Source organism: Olea europaea, chromosome 7, assembly GCF_002742605.1.
Source record: "Olea europaea var. sylvestris chromosome 7, O_europaea_v1, whole genome shotgun sequence".
Taxonomy (NCBI): Eukaryota; Viridiplantae; Streptophyta; class Magnoliopsida; order Lamiales; family Oleaceae; genus Olea; species Olea europaea.
The window spans coordinates 3,984,498-3,998,605 of NC_036243.1; the positions used below are offsets into that span (position 1 = coordinate 3,984,498).

General features: G+C 34.8%; 1 protein-coding gene across 1 annotated transcript; it reads right to left on the reverse strand.

Annotated features, from left to right (window-relative positions):
* Positions 1–7,136: 7,136 nt before the first annotated feature.
* Positions 7,137–9,155, reverse strand: LOC111396719 (60S ribosomal protein L24-2-like). Its single transcript, XM_023023195.1, has 5 exons — positions 9,047–9,155; positions 8,368–8,443; positions 8,024–8,125; positions 7,767–7,915; positions 7,137–7,516 (listed from the first exon to the last, which is right to left on the reverse strand). The coding sequence occupies exons 1-5, from the start codon at positions 9,121–9,123 to the stop codon at positions 7,372–7,374; spliced, it is 549 nt and encodes a 182-aa protein (XP_022878963.1). The 5' UTR covers positions 9,124–9,155; the 3' UTR covers positions 7,137–7,371.
* Positions 9,156–14,108: the final 4,953 nt, after the last annotated feature.

A 14,108-nucleotide genomic window follows, 5' to 3' on the forward strand; every position in this document is an offset into this window, starting at 1 on the left:
ATATAAACCAAACGTTCGAAAAAGCAACAATGCATAAAGTGAATAAAAAAGAAATTAAAGCAATAAATAGGAAAGTACTACTTCTCGGTACAATGGAATTAATGCAAAAAATGGAACCTAAGCTACAAACCTCTAAGCTGGGTAGTCCATATCTATCGATCTGCACCAATGTCCTAATCTGTAGTGGTAGGTCGGACGATCCATACTTCTGATAGCGCCAGTGATCCCAACCCGCTGAAGCAAGCGAGTCTGCAACCTGGTTCCCTTATCTATAGATGTGGGAAACCATGTCTCTGTTGAAGGAGATGAGGTCTTTGATCTGTCTAAGATTGCCCTGAATCTTCCATGGTCCTTTGCCCCTGGTGATGCAGTGAATAGTCACGGTTGAATCTGCCTCAACCGAAATAGCTAATATCCCAATTCCTCGGGCCAATAGAATCAGTTTTCAAAATCAAACATGGGACATATGATGCTGAGAATGCCTTGATGCAGTGTGTTGTGTGGTCCCTAATGATGTCTCCACCACTCGAAAATTCATCATGGACGTATCCATCAATGTTGATCTAGTAAGATCCTACTGCTAAGGTACGCCAAACAACCATAATAGGTGGTGGTGGAGATATAAATACCAAAGAGTGGTGCAAGTGCTAAGTCTCACCGCCAGTGCACAACTCTAAAAAGTCCTCCCATATGAAGAAAAGAAATCATGTGGTATACTCTTCAAATGATCCATCTGGCTACTATGCGGATCTTCCTATGATTTGCATCATTCCTCTCGGTCCATAAAAACCAGAAAATCAGTAGAGGAATAATAGTGCGAATGTGTCCACAGCGAACGTACAGAATACCTCCATCTCTAGAACCTCTGTCTGACCCCATCTCCTAATCTCGTAGGTATATGGAAAATGTCCCCAAAGTGTTGCCATACATGATCGGAGATGCTATTGCCAGTGAAGATATGATTGATGGTCTCAATCTCAGAGCAACACTGACATCGAGAAGCCAATTGACACCCAATCCTCCTCCTAATAACTACATTTACTGGAATGAGATCCTGCCATAATCTCCAATATAAGAATGAAACAGATGTAGGCAAAATAGAGCTCCACGGCAATTAATACGAGTCTCGAGACTAGTGAACCAAACTAATTAACTGCCATGCTGAATTGGTAGCAAAACTACCATCCGATGTAACCCTCCAAACAATATAGTCCATGGCATCTATAGATAAAAGTATCGCCCCTATCTGCTCTATCATGTGAGAAGGAATAGCCGATAATAATAGTCCAAAATCCCAACCAGTGTCATCAAAGAAATCCTGCACCCTCGCAGATGTGTTCTGACTATTTGGGAATAGGGATGCAAATGTGGTATCACCCATCTAGCAATTGTGCTAGAAGAACATTTGTCTCGTGCCAAGGTGTCATGCAATGTGTGGCTCAGTGTGTGGCACAACTCTTTTCAACCTCTTTTAAGTGGAGAGGCCGAGTAGGGGAACAACTGCAAGTGATGGATGAGTCCACATACAATATTTTCCCAATAAAAACTGAGCTCAAAGATAACTTTGAGACCGAAACAACCACCAAAGCTTCATAGAAAAGTATCCACCATATCTTAGAGTCTTCTGAAACCTAGTCCGCCCTCATCTACTGGAAGGCAAATCTCCTTCCAACTCCTCTAGTGTAGTTGGCGTGCCTATTCCATAGAATCCCATAGGAACTTTGCAAAGATGCTCTCCAACTTTTCAGTACAGCCTTGGGAGGCTACATAATCTAAAAAAGATAAAGTGGCATAGATGATAATACTAATCTCCATCCTTCAAAATTTTCTAACAATCTCAAACTATATTTTGTGATGGAGAACAAGACAACCATGGCGACTATCAAACTTATGAATCAAGATATGGTTCGATTGGATCGTTTTGACAGGACTAACTTGATGCGGTGGAAAGATAAGTTGAAGTTTCTCCTTACTACATTGAAGATCTTTTACATTCTAGACTCGAATTTGGCACAGTTACCGAAACTAACAAATGGAGAGACCAAAGCAATCAAGGCTGAAAGATAGAAATGACAAGAAGATGAATTAATTTACCACGATCACATATTAAATGTATTGTCAAATTGCTTGTATAATCTATACACCAACACTTCTTCGACGAAAGAAATATGGAACGCATTGGAAAGTAAGTACAAAGCGGAAGAATAAGGTATAAAGAATTTTTTTTATTTCAAAGTACTTTGATTTTAAATTTTTGGATAATATCTCCCTTCTTCTCCAAGTACATGAATTGCAAGTGATTGTCAACAAACTAAAGATGGTAAAGATTGAGTCCCAGAGACCTTTCAAGTGGGGGGCTATAATTGCTAAACTCTCGGGGGTTTGGAAAGAATACCAGGAGAAGATCATGCATAATTCCGAATATTATTCTTTGGATTTGTAAAAACATCTTCAGATTGAGTAAGAATCCAGATTGCGTGATAAGAGTGAAAGAACTTCCAAGGCTAACGCCATTGAAAAATTTGAGCAGCCTACAAAATTCGACAAGAGGAAGCCTTCGAGAAACTTTAATAAGTCCAAGGAGACGACTAAAGGAGGGTGTTTTGTGTGTGAAAAATTCGGTCACTATGCTAAGAAGTGTGGACACTAAAAACAAAACAACTTTGAGGGTAAAGTGAATTCCATCCAAAATGATAAAATTATAGCTACCGTAAGTGAAATAAATGCTATCAAGGGAAAGGTTCCCGGGTGGTGATATGATACTTGTGCTACCGTACATGTATCATATGATAAATCATTTTTCAAAATATATCACGAGGTGGATGGAAACCAAGAAATTCAAATGAGTAACGAAGTGCGGTCCAAAGTGATTGGAAGGGGAAATGTTGATATTAAATTCACTTCTGGGAAAACTGTTACTCTTACAAATGTACATGTTCCTGATATGAATAGGAACTTGGTTAGTGAAAATCTCTTAGGCAAATCGGGCATTAAAAGTGTATTCGAGTCCGATAAACTTGTATTATCTCTTAATGGAAAATTTGTTGAAAAAGGCTTTTCTTGTGAAGGAATGGTCAAATTATGTACCGTTGACAATAAAATAAATAAAACTGATTTTGCTTATGCTGTTGATTTATTTTCATTATGGTATGCTAGATTAGGTCATATTGGAATAAGAACTATGAAATGCATGAAAAATTGTGAATTGATTTCATATGATGAAAATAATGAAAGTAATTGCAAGATATATGTAGAATCTAAAATGATTAAAAAGCCTTATCATAGTGTGAAAAGGACTTCTAGTATTTTAGAACTAATCCATACCGATATATGTGAAATGGATGGCATGTTAACTAGGGGCGGAAATAGATATTTCATTACCTTTATTGATGACTTTTCTAGATATACATATGTTTATTTGATAAAGCATAAAAGTGAGACTTTTGATATGTTTAAAGTATACAAAAATGAGGTTTAAAATTATCTAGGAAAGAAAATCAAAACTTTAAGAAGTGATAGGGGTGGTGAATACTTTTCCAGCGATTTTAACTTGTTTTGTGTACGTGTCTTCACCAATGTTCTGCATCTAGGACTCCCGAGCAAAAATGGTTTGGCTGAAAGAAAAAATAGAACCTTAGTTGAAATGATTAATGCCATGCTCATTTATGCTAAGTTTCCATTTAACTTGTGGGATGAAACTTTATTAAGTGCATGTAGGGTATTTAATAGGATTCCTTCAAAACGTACTAAGGTTTCTCTTTATGAATTGTGGAAAGGAAGAAAATCAAACATTGGATACTTTAAAGTGTGGGGTGTCTTGCTTATTGCAAGAACACAAACCCCAATAGAACCAAACTGGGACCAAGAGGCAATAAATGTGTCTTTGTTGGATATGCGAATAATAACAAATCTTATAGATTGCTGAATTTGGAGCCCAATGTGATTATTAAATCCAACGATGTGGAGCTCTTTGAAGATTCATTATTTTCGGATAATGAATTGAGGGAAAATCTTGGAAATGTCCCTAGCTCAAGCGGAACACGTGATGAAATATCTTCTAAAGAAGTTGATGAATCTAGTGAACCATGAAGAAGCAAGAGAACTCGGGTTGAGAAGACTTTGGGACCAAATGAAATTAATTTTCAACTTATCTTCTTTTTTTAGTAGAGTTAAATGAGTTTAATGTTGTAAAAACAATTCCTTTTGTTTTACAAGTTGAAATCGACCCTAAAACTTATAAAGAAGCTATGGCTTCTCGTGATGGCGTCTTTTAGAAAGATGCAACTAAGAACGAAATGAATTCGATAATGTCTAACAACAAGTGGGAACTTATCAATTTACCACCCGGATCCAAACCTATTGGATGTAAGTGAGTATTTAGGAGAAAATATAACATGTTATGTCCCTTGAAAAATTTAGTTATTGTGCATTCTTGGTTGAGTATTTCTCTTGATGTACTTGGTTCATTCCTCTTGAAACAAAATCTGAACTTGTCTATACTTATTTGGCTTTTGAGCAATATGCCGCGATCCAATTTGATGCAAAAATTAAAATCTTTCATTCTGATGGAGGTGGAGAATTCATTAACTTAGGGCTCAACTCTCACTTCCAAGCACATGGCATCATTCATCAGATCTCTTGCCCTCACACCTCAGAATAAACGTATGGTTGAGCATCATCATAGAATAATTCGTGAACTAGGTATGGCAATGTTATTTCACCATGCTGCTCCTTTATACGTATGTGTTCATGCCTTTGCAACCGTTGCTTTTCTTATTAATTGTCTATTCTTGATTTAGATGCACCATATTTCAAATTTCAGGGAAAGCATCCAAATTATTCCTTTCTATGAGTATTTGGGTCTAAATATTTTCCACATACTTGGGAACTCGGAAAAATAAATTTGATCCAAAGATAGTACCATGTATTTCTCTGGGATATAGTGATCGGCACAAAAACAGTAAGTACTTACATCCATCGACAAAAAAATATTTATCTCACGGCATGTGGTTTTTGATGAGAACACTTTTCCTTGCAAGAAACCTCGAGGCCATGATTATGTCATTTCCCTCTAATCAATGGATGAGTATTTTTAACTTATGGACTCTTTCTCAAACTAATTCTTCCCCTCTGTCTATAGGTAATTGTGACTCACCTCTTCCATCACCTGGTCTGTCATATCCATGCACTCCACTTTATGCTGTCATCCAGCCCCTTCCATTCCAACAACTTCTTCTAAATCAACTTCAATTTTACCCTCTGCCTCTGCGGACTTGATGGCTACCCCACATTTGCCACCTCATTCATCTGATGAAACAGTCTCTGACACCTCTCACTTTCATTTAACAAACTCTCATTTGTCTTCTTAGCATCAGGATTCGGACACAACACCCATGTCGCCTCTTTCCGCTTCAAAGCACGTCGAGTCTCAACATAAAGTTGTTCCTAATGTTTCATTTGGGCAACCTGAGTTACTTGAACTATCGGAGCCTACGAATCAGCTGATGGTAACAAGCTCTCAACTTAGCATTTACAAACCCAATCCCAAATATGAACTCACTGTTGTCTGTCAAGATATCCCAAGAGTGCTCTACTCAGTTAAAATTGCTTTTATTCATGTTGGTTGGAGAGCAAAAATGCAAGAGGAAATGGATGCTCTTCATCGTAACAGCACCTTATACATTGAATTAAATTCTGGTAATTTATGAGTAAATAATAGACTTCCAGCTACAAAACCAATCACTCACAATGTTGAAAGCTTGGCGACGGCGTTGGGGCTCTCGACTGCATAGTGAGAGGGAGATATAGGGTTTGGTTTGCGCCACACCGTCGTCTGTTTTTTGCAAATTCAATTTGTCGTATAACAGGGGCTGGGTGCAATACAAAGCATAAATTAATGGGGCTAATTTAAAAAAAAAACCAAAAAACACAAAAAAAAATATTATAATGCGCTTACAGATAGAAAACTTTAAAGAAAATGCATACATATGAATCTAAGATGACACATTATTGTTTGCCTTTTATGAGATCCATTACTTGACACTTAATTGAAATTCTCCATTTACATAAAAGGAAAGGGAAAAATAAAAAAAAAAAAAAAAAAAAAAAAAAAAAAAAAAAAAAAAAAAAAAACCAACAACAACAACAAAAAATTTAAAAAGGCCCAAATCCAAACTTTAACCTTTTTTCCTGCTTCTCTAATTCGTCCCCGGCTTCAATCTTCCTCGCGGCACTGGAAGTTTGCTACAATGGCAGCATGCAACTTGTAAATTCCGAAAAAAGTCTGCACGAGCGATCGCACCAACTCGCCGGGTGCTGGCTCCGCCACTGACCAGAGCACCGTAAGAGCTACTTTTTACAATGAGAATTGCCACCAAGTGAAGGCAAGATGCTGAAAAACAAGATTTGGCTTGGATTGTCTATTTCATCTCTCTTTCATAAGAATTTTCTGGAATATTTATCTATATCTTAACCATACTGACCTTTTTATCATTTTATTTTGAAGAATGTTATATAACACCAGTAGTGATATAGTATCAGTTTCGGTGACTACACTTGATATGTTCAATTAAATAAATTGCGTTACATTACATTTAAGTAAATATATCATTTAATATCATGTAATTGTCACATTAGGGTGGTACTTGGCACTAAAGATGCAAAATAAAATTAATCTTTACTTTTTCTTGTACATGTATCACCTTGTCATTAGAGGCTTAACATATTGTGATTAAAGATAGCTCCATATATGACACGTGACAAACACGTGAAATACGGTGTATTTAAATTAAGAACTGTTGATGGTAGACGATTAATAAGAAAAACAGTAGTTGCAAAGGCATGAACCCATACTTATGAAGTAGCACCACAGTGAAATAACACTGCCATACCTAGTTCACGAATTATCCTCTGACGATGCTCAACCATACGTTTATTCTGAGGTGCGAGGGCAAGAGATTTGATGAATGATGCCACGTGCTTGGAAGTGAGAGCTGAGCCCTGAGTTAATGAATTCTCCCCCACCATCATAATGAAAGATTTTAATTTGTCTCAAATTGTCTCTCGGCATATTGCTCGAAAGCCAAATAAGTATCGACAAATTCATATTTTGTTTCAAGAGGAATGAACCAAGTACATCAAGAGAAATCATCAACCAAACATGCATAATAACTAAATTTTTCAAGGGACAGAACAGGCGATGGGCCCCATAAATCACAATAAATTTTATTGAAGACGGTTGAACTAGAATTATTAGAACAAGAAAAGGGTAATTTACTGAGTTTGCCTAATTGACAGGTATCGCATATTGATTGTAAATTATTGGATCCTTGAACATGAATTAACCCTTTTCTGTTTTAGATGCGACAGCATCTAAAATGTTTGGAAATTAACGCTTGCCGTCACCACCAAGCTTTTGGGCACATTGCTCTTAGAGGCCTTCTGTGACTTGGACATCAACTCCACCATCTTCGCCGCCTTCTCGTCCTTGGTCTTCTTTATTCTCTCCTTGATCTCACTGAAAACAAATACAAAGAGTCACGATGTGTTCGGATTAAAAGCGAGTACGATGTTCTATTCAAAGTAAGTCAGACCTTCAAAGTTGATTTTTCTTACTGATGAAACTTACCTTTCTGAAATGGAAGTCTTACTTACTTTACAAAAGAGTAACTTATAAGCACAGCCAAACATACTCTACATCTTGCTGAAAGCATACTCAAACACTTCTATATTCACGAGAATATCAAACATTTGAATCTTTAACATACCGTAAAGCAGCATGACGTGCAGCATCACGAACTTCTGGCTTTTCAGCTCTTTTCTTCTGTATGACTTCCAAGGTTGCACCAACAATTGATCTAGAGTAGGGCTTCTGAGTGGTTCGGCGCTTCTTCTTCACAGTTTCAGCAGCAATGTCCTATAAATCAGTCACGAGAACCATCAGTGACAGCTAGATTATGAAGGGAGCCAATTCATCTAAGAAACAAAAGAAAGATCATTAAAAGGAATTATCACTATATTTCACCTTCTTATGTTGTTTCCGGTATACAGCAGTCCATGTAAGCTTTGCAGGCCTCAGGCGATTGTGAAAATACCTCTTGCGTTTTGAGTTGGCAAAGTGGAAGACCTTCAACAGGGGAAAAAAAACGTCTTCATTCCCCAAAAATAACACAAAGTAATATTGGGTGAAAAGTAAAGTGAAAACTGAATCCGCCCCTTAACAAAGTGACATAAATAAAGTAGGAAAAACATAAATTGTATACAGTTCGCAACAAAAACAAAAGGGTGAAACTTTAGGAGTTAAGAAACTAGGCAAAAGGTTATAATGCGACACAAATATGATAATTCAAGCAACAAAGCTTCAACCACCTGGGAATCTGAGCGAATAAATTTGATACCCTTCCCTGGGTATATCTTGGCACCACTAAATCGGCAAAGCTCTGTCCTGACAACCCATAATTAACAGGTGAGACAAACAAAAGAAAATTAACTCTGAAATTGAACGTAAAATCTATACAGAGTAGAAGCAAAACTTATCCAAAGCAAGATAACATATATATATTTTGCATCACAAGCAAAATCAGGAGTAGGATCATCGCTTACATCGCATGAATTCTTTGAAACACATCAAATACAACAAAGCAACGTCTAAATAAGACGTTTGCGTCCTATATTTATCTATTTGATAGCATCTTCTGACTTTCAAAGTAAAACAAAAGAATTCCAGATTGAAATACCATATGCTACTGTCTAGCCACAGTAAAATATTAAATCCCCCAATAAATCTAAACTCATACTAAATTAACAACCCATCTTTTTAAAATTGTTATTGCTACCTTTTGAAATACCAATATGTCCTCCATCTAATAAATATTTTACACTCAACCTGTACGTGAATTTCACCCCCCACACACCACCACCATTTCTATCGTAAAGTAGAAAAAAGTTCAAAACAGATCCTTAAATGCAACAGATGACATATACACTAGAAATCAGAATTGAGCACTGGATTACGCATCTCATCACAGAGAAGGATGGCGGAACTCACTTGAGAACCATTGTCATGGATGCCGAGCTCGCAGCGCTTCGTTTACTCCCGGAAATGCAGAAACCCTGACTGCCCATTCAGCAATACACAGAGTAAAAGGCCACAATGCGTAGGTTTAGGCTTGGAGTTTGGACCTTCCATTCATGAGCCCATATATTATTGTTGGGCTCATATACTATCTACGAAGAGGAAATTAGGCCCTATACCCTTCTTTTTTAATTGTTTTGAATGCTATTTCTCCGACTCCCTCTTGCTGTGCAGCTGGTGGCCCCTACCCCATCGTCGAGCCTTCAAACTTGTAAGTGGATTGGTAGTGGGTCTTTTGAAGAGCTTTAGTTGAGTAATTTTGATTTCCATTTCCGAACCACAAATTATTTTCTTCTGGGCTCTTTTGGGTGTGATGTTGTTTGAAATGATTTTACTTCAATTAATTTCAGAAGCAAATATACAAACTCGAGAAGAAGTTGTCGTGAAGCTGTTTAGTATGAAAGTTTCGTAACTTTGTGAATTTAAGTTCTTATTTGGAATAAATTTTTTAATTGTTAATTTATTAGTGGTTAATCAACACCTTTATTTTTTATTGTTTACCTATTGGGAATTAGTATTTGTATTTACTAAGCTAGTTTATTTGTCAAGTTTTAGCTATTAACGAGACCAGCTGACAAATCACTCGAGTTCAAGCAATAGATGTACTTCTTTGACATCAATGTGTGCATTGATTTGTTTCAAGCTTCACTTTGTGTACCTTTTCTGAAATTTGTAGTGTCATTTTCTCTTTAAGAATCTGTTAAAATTTGTAGTGTCTTTTTCTCTTCAACCTTGTGAATGACTGGGATTTTCATTGGGAAAGATTTATGATTTATGTTTTATAAATTATGATTGTGAGTCTGCTGACTAAGATTTATGATTTATGAAAATTGGGAAATTAGTAAATATGTGATATACATGGACTATTATTTGTGATAAATGATAAATTTGGGAATTTGTGATAAATGATAAAATAGTCATGTTTGCCATTGTGATTCTAGAATGAGTTATGCCTTAATGGAATTGGTGCACAATGAATAAGTTGTTGCTTAGGATCCATTAACGCACAATTAGTAAGTTGTTCCTTAGAGGTGAGTTTGCTTTTTGAAATCGATAATAAAAAGTAATTATCTCGTATCTATAATGAATAAAAGTTTCGAGGCTATTGAGATTCCGTTCAAAATCTAAGTGTGGCCCATCAATTTTGCAATCAACCAAATTTGCTCATATTGTAAAAGAGTAATGCTATTTAACAACACTAATATTTGATAGAGCAATGTTATTTGTCCCCACTGGGGATGAATAGCATTTTTCTGATATTTAATACCAGTCTAGATAGTAGTACTAATGACATTAAATTATAGATTCAATTAAATGTAAATCACATAATTTTACATTTAATTGAATTAATCACATAATGTCACGTACTAGGTAACATTATTTATTGTAAAATTTTCAATCAAGTCATATTCAGATTACCGTAATAAAATTGTTGAATTGCAATCAAGAGATTTGTATTGCCATTGTTTATTGAGCTAATCATGGATTACCTAGGAGAAAATGTTCTGTCTGATGACTGAAAATTTATTACAAATAATCTTAAAACGTATAATCATAGATGACAACTTCACAAAATTCTCTCAGTTCATTTTTTTTTTTTTGGCTAATTACGTGTAGTTATTTTGCAAATAATGAGAAATATATTTTTTGTTCATTCATATTTTAAATTTATTAAATATCAATGATTTAAAATTCAACCCGATTATTGACTCAGAAAAGTTAAACAATCAAGAGCCAATAAGTTTAACAGGGTCTAATTGATGGTAAGAAATTATTAAATCAATACAAAATAGTACATAAGACAGTGTAAATATATTTTTTTCCTTATTTTTCAAATATACTTATTTTATACTATTTTTATTAATTCTTAATAATTATGAAATAAATAAGTACAAAAATACATATTAAGCGGAATAATTTTATTAATTTACTACTCCCTCCGTCCCAATTATATAGGTTGAGTTTCCTTTTTCGTTTGTCCCAAATATATAGGCTTGTTTTCAAATTTAGAATCTTTTATTTTGTTCCTTTACCAATATACCCTTATTCAATTTTATGCACTTAATATGCCAATTTCTTGAAATCATCCAATTATGCACATTTCCCACTTCTTAAAAATATGGAACAACTCTCATTTCTTTTTCGTCAAATTAAATCATTCAAATTATTTATTAATTCCAACAATAATTTATTACCACATACTAAAAATTAAATAGTGGTAAATTAGGAATGATCTTGACAAAAATTAGTTTTCCAATGATATTAATAAGCCTATATAATTGGGACGAAGAGAGTATTATATCATATTGGGGTATCATTTCCACATAGTAGATTCCACCATCTTCTTGTTGTGCAGTTCATATTTTCTAAAATTAATTGATGGTGGCTATCTCAAAACGAAAGAAATGAATGGGTGTGAAATATAGGAATGTTACCAAATCGGAATCGGTTCAGGTGTTTCGATTTTCGAAAATCCATTGACTTGCTATTTTTTATCATAATTTTTAATGGTACGTTTTTTTTGTCTAACAGGCCCAATTTCGAAGCCGATTTCCAATTTTGCCAATTGAACTGGTCGGGCCGTGTCGATTTTAATAATATTTTTAAACATTATTTTTGGTCATTGGCTAAACTTTCTAGAGTTTATTTTCTTTAACAATGGATTTTTCAATGAGAGACTAACATGAATTGATGGGCACTTTATTGTGACATCATTAACTATGTTAACTTTTTTAACGGGCTTAGTTGAAGTGGTGGATGGAGAATAATGAATATTTCAAGTTTATTTCTCAAGTTCAGTGATGTTAATGAGAAGTAACGACGAAAGTTCAATGACTATTATGATAATTAAGGCCAATAGTTTAAGAGAGATAAGAAATACGCATCATAGTTAATTAATATTTAATTCATTAAAATATTTTGTTTGTCTGTGCGACTTTGTCTTGTTAATTAATTTATTTGTAAATAATTTTGATTGGTGGGGCATTTGAGAGTAATTAGTCAATTTATTTAATCTGTTAAATTTTAGTTAATGATTTTCTCAGTTAACCACAATAAAATTATTTGAATCGACTGCAACATCACCTAACTCAGCTCTTGTTTGCTCCCCTTATTTTGAAAATACGTTTTTTTTCTCTCTCTCTCTCTCTTTCTTTTTTTAATCATACATTTTTTAATAAAATAATATTACATGCAAATCAAATTTTTTTTAAAAAAAAAAATTTAACCACACATTTTCCATTAATTTACTATTCTGAAATGCATTCTTAACCAAAAATGGGGCTCAATCGGACGCTCAATTAGTTAACAACTTCACATTGAATTTACTTAACCTAAAATATTAGAATTTTTTATGCTAGAATACCAACCAAAATTAAACCTATTCAAATCTTAATTTATCGTTTAAAGATATAATAAAGAGTATACTTAATTATTTTTGTGCTGGAATACCAACAAACAGCAAACCTACTTGGGTGCGATTAGTGGATCAGACTAGACTCGATAAGATAAATATAAACATACGGCGAATTGTATTAAGTAAATAGTATTATGTTGGATTAAGATGAATTTAGTTTTTACACTTTTCAGGCAACTAGATAACATAGTGCTGATAGTGATGAGTATAATCCGGGAAAGATAAGATATTATTTTGTTCGCGTTGAAATAATGACTTCCATTACCTTACCATAATATTATAATGCTTAATTTTTTTCCAGTCTAATAGGTTTGCAGAACCCATCCTTCAAGCGTTAATTTATCAATTATGGGATTAGCGAGGATTTATCCTTGATATCTCTAGGTTGGTGTTATCTAATAACATTTTCTATAGGTATTGACCCTAGTTGTTAGGTGGATTCATAGTCAAAATTTCCAACTATAATTTATAGAAAAAATTGCAACGAAGGCTCTTTTAGACAGTTTTCATCCAAATGTCTGTTAGTTGACTAAAAAATTTGACTTTGACCATATTTTTAATATTTTTGAGCCAGTAAAATAGTAACTTTTCATTTATTATATTAAAATAAGTTAGAATTTAAATTAAAAAAATAAGAAATGAGAAATAAAATAAAATAAAAACCTCGTGGTCTTCTTTCTCTCACCCCACCCCCACCCTGCAACACCCTTGCCGGCCGCCGGAGGCTGTGCCACCAGTTGGATCTGCTTCGGTACCATTTTTGGAGAATTGGGACCAATTCTTTTGGCCCCATAAATCACCATATCATCAACTGGACTTTGCTTTGGCGAACCCCTTTTTTTGTTGTTGTTAATTTTCGGATTCAGAGAATCTAATGACTCTCCTCTTCTCAAAATGGTGACTTGCCCCAGATCAAAAAAATGACCTGTTCAACTTGTTTCTAGATGTATAAACTGACAATTGCATATGAGCTGAGATAGAATTCCCACGTATGAGGAAATCAGTGCATGGGTGCTCATATTGATTATGGTCATCAAATTTTTCGATCTGATTTATTTTATATAGATGCTTGATTCTCTCAAGAATCGTAAAATAGGGATCTCAAAAGTAGCCGAACAATATTGTCATATGTTCTAACCCAAGGAGACGCCTCTTGAATATTCTTCACTTCCAGACATTGCCACATTACCTTCCGCTGAAACCTAAATAAATTCACTTGGCCCGTATCAGCACCAGCCCTCATTTGCCTCGGATTCTGCTCGAGCTCTACCGATACTTCAAGCTCTTAACACAATTGCTCCATGCTCGCAACAAACTTCTCGAACCTGAGATAGAGAGAGGAGGAGAGAGAAGGGGAGAGATGGAATGGGGGTGGGGCATATTAAATTACTATTTTTCCCTTTTAAAATTGTATAAAATGTGGTTAAAATTAATTTTTCAGGTCAAAATCAGTTTTTTAGGTCAACTAATGCAAAATTAGACAAACTCCATCCAAAAGGGCCCCTGCCACAATGTTTCGAAAGGTTTTGGGTGATGGTTGCAACAAATTAAAGGTTTGGG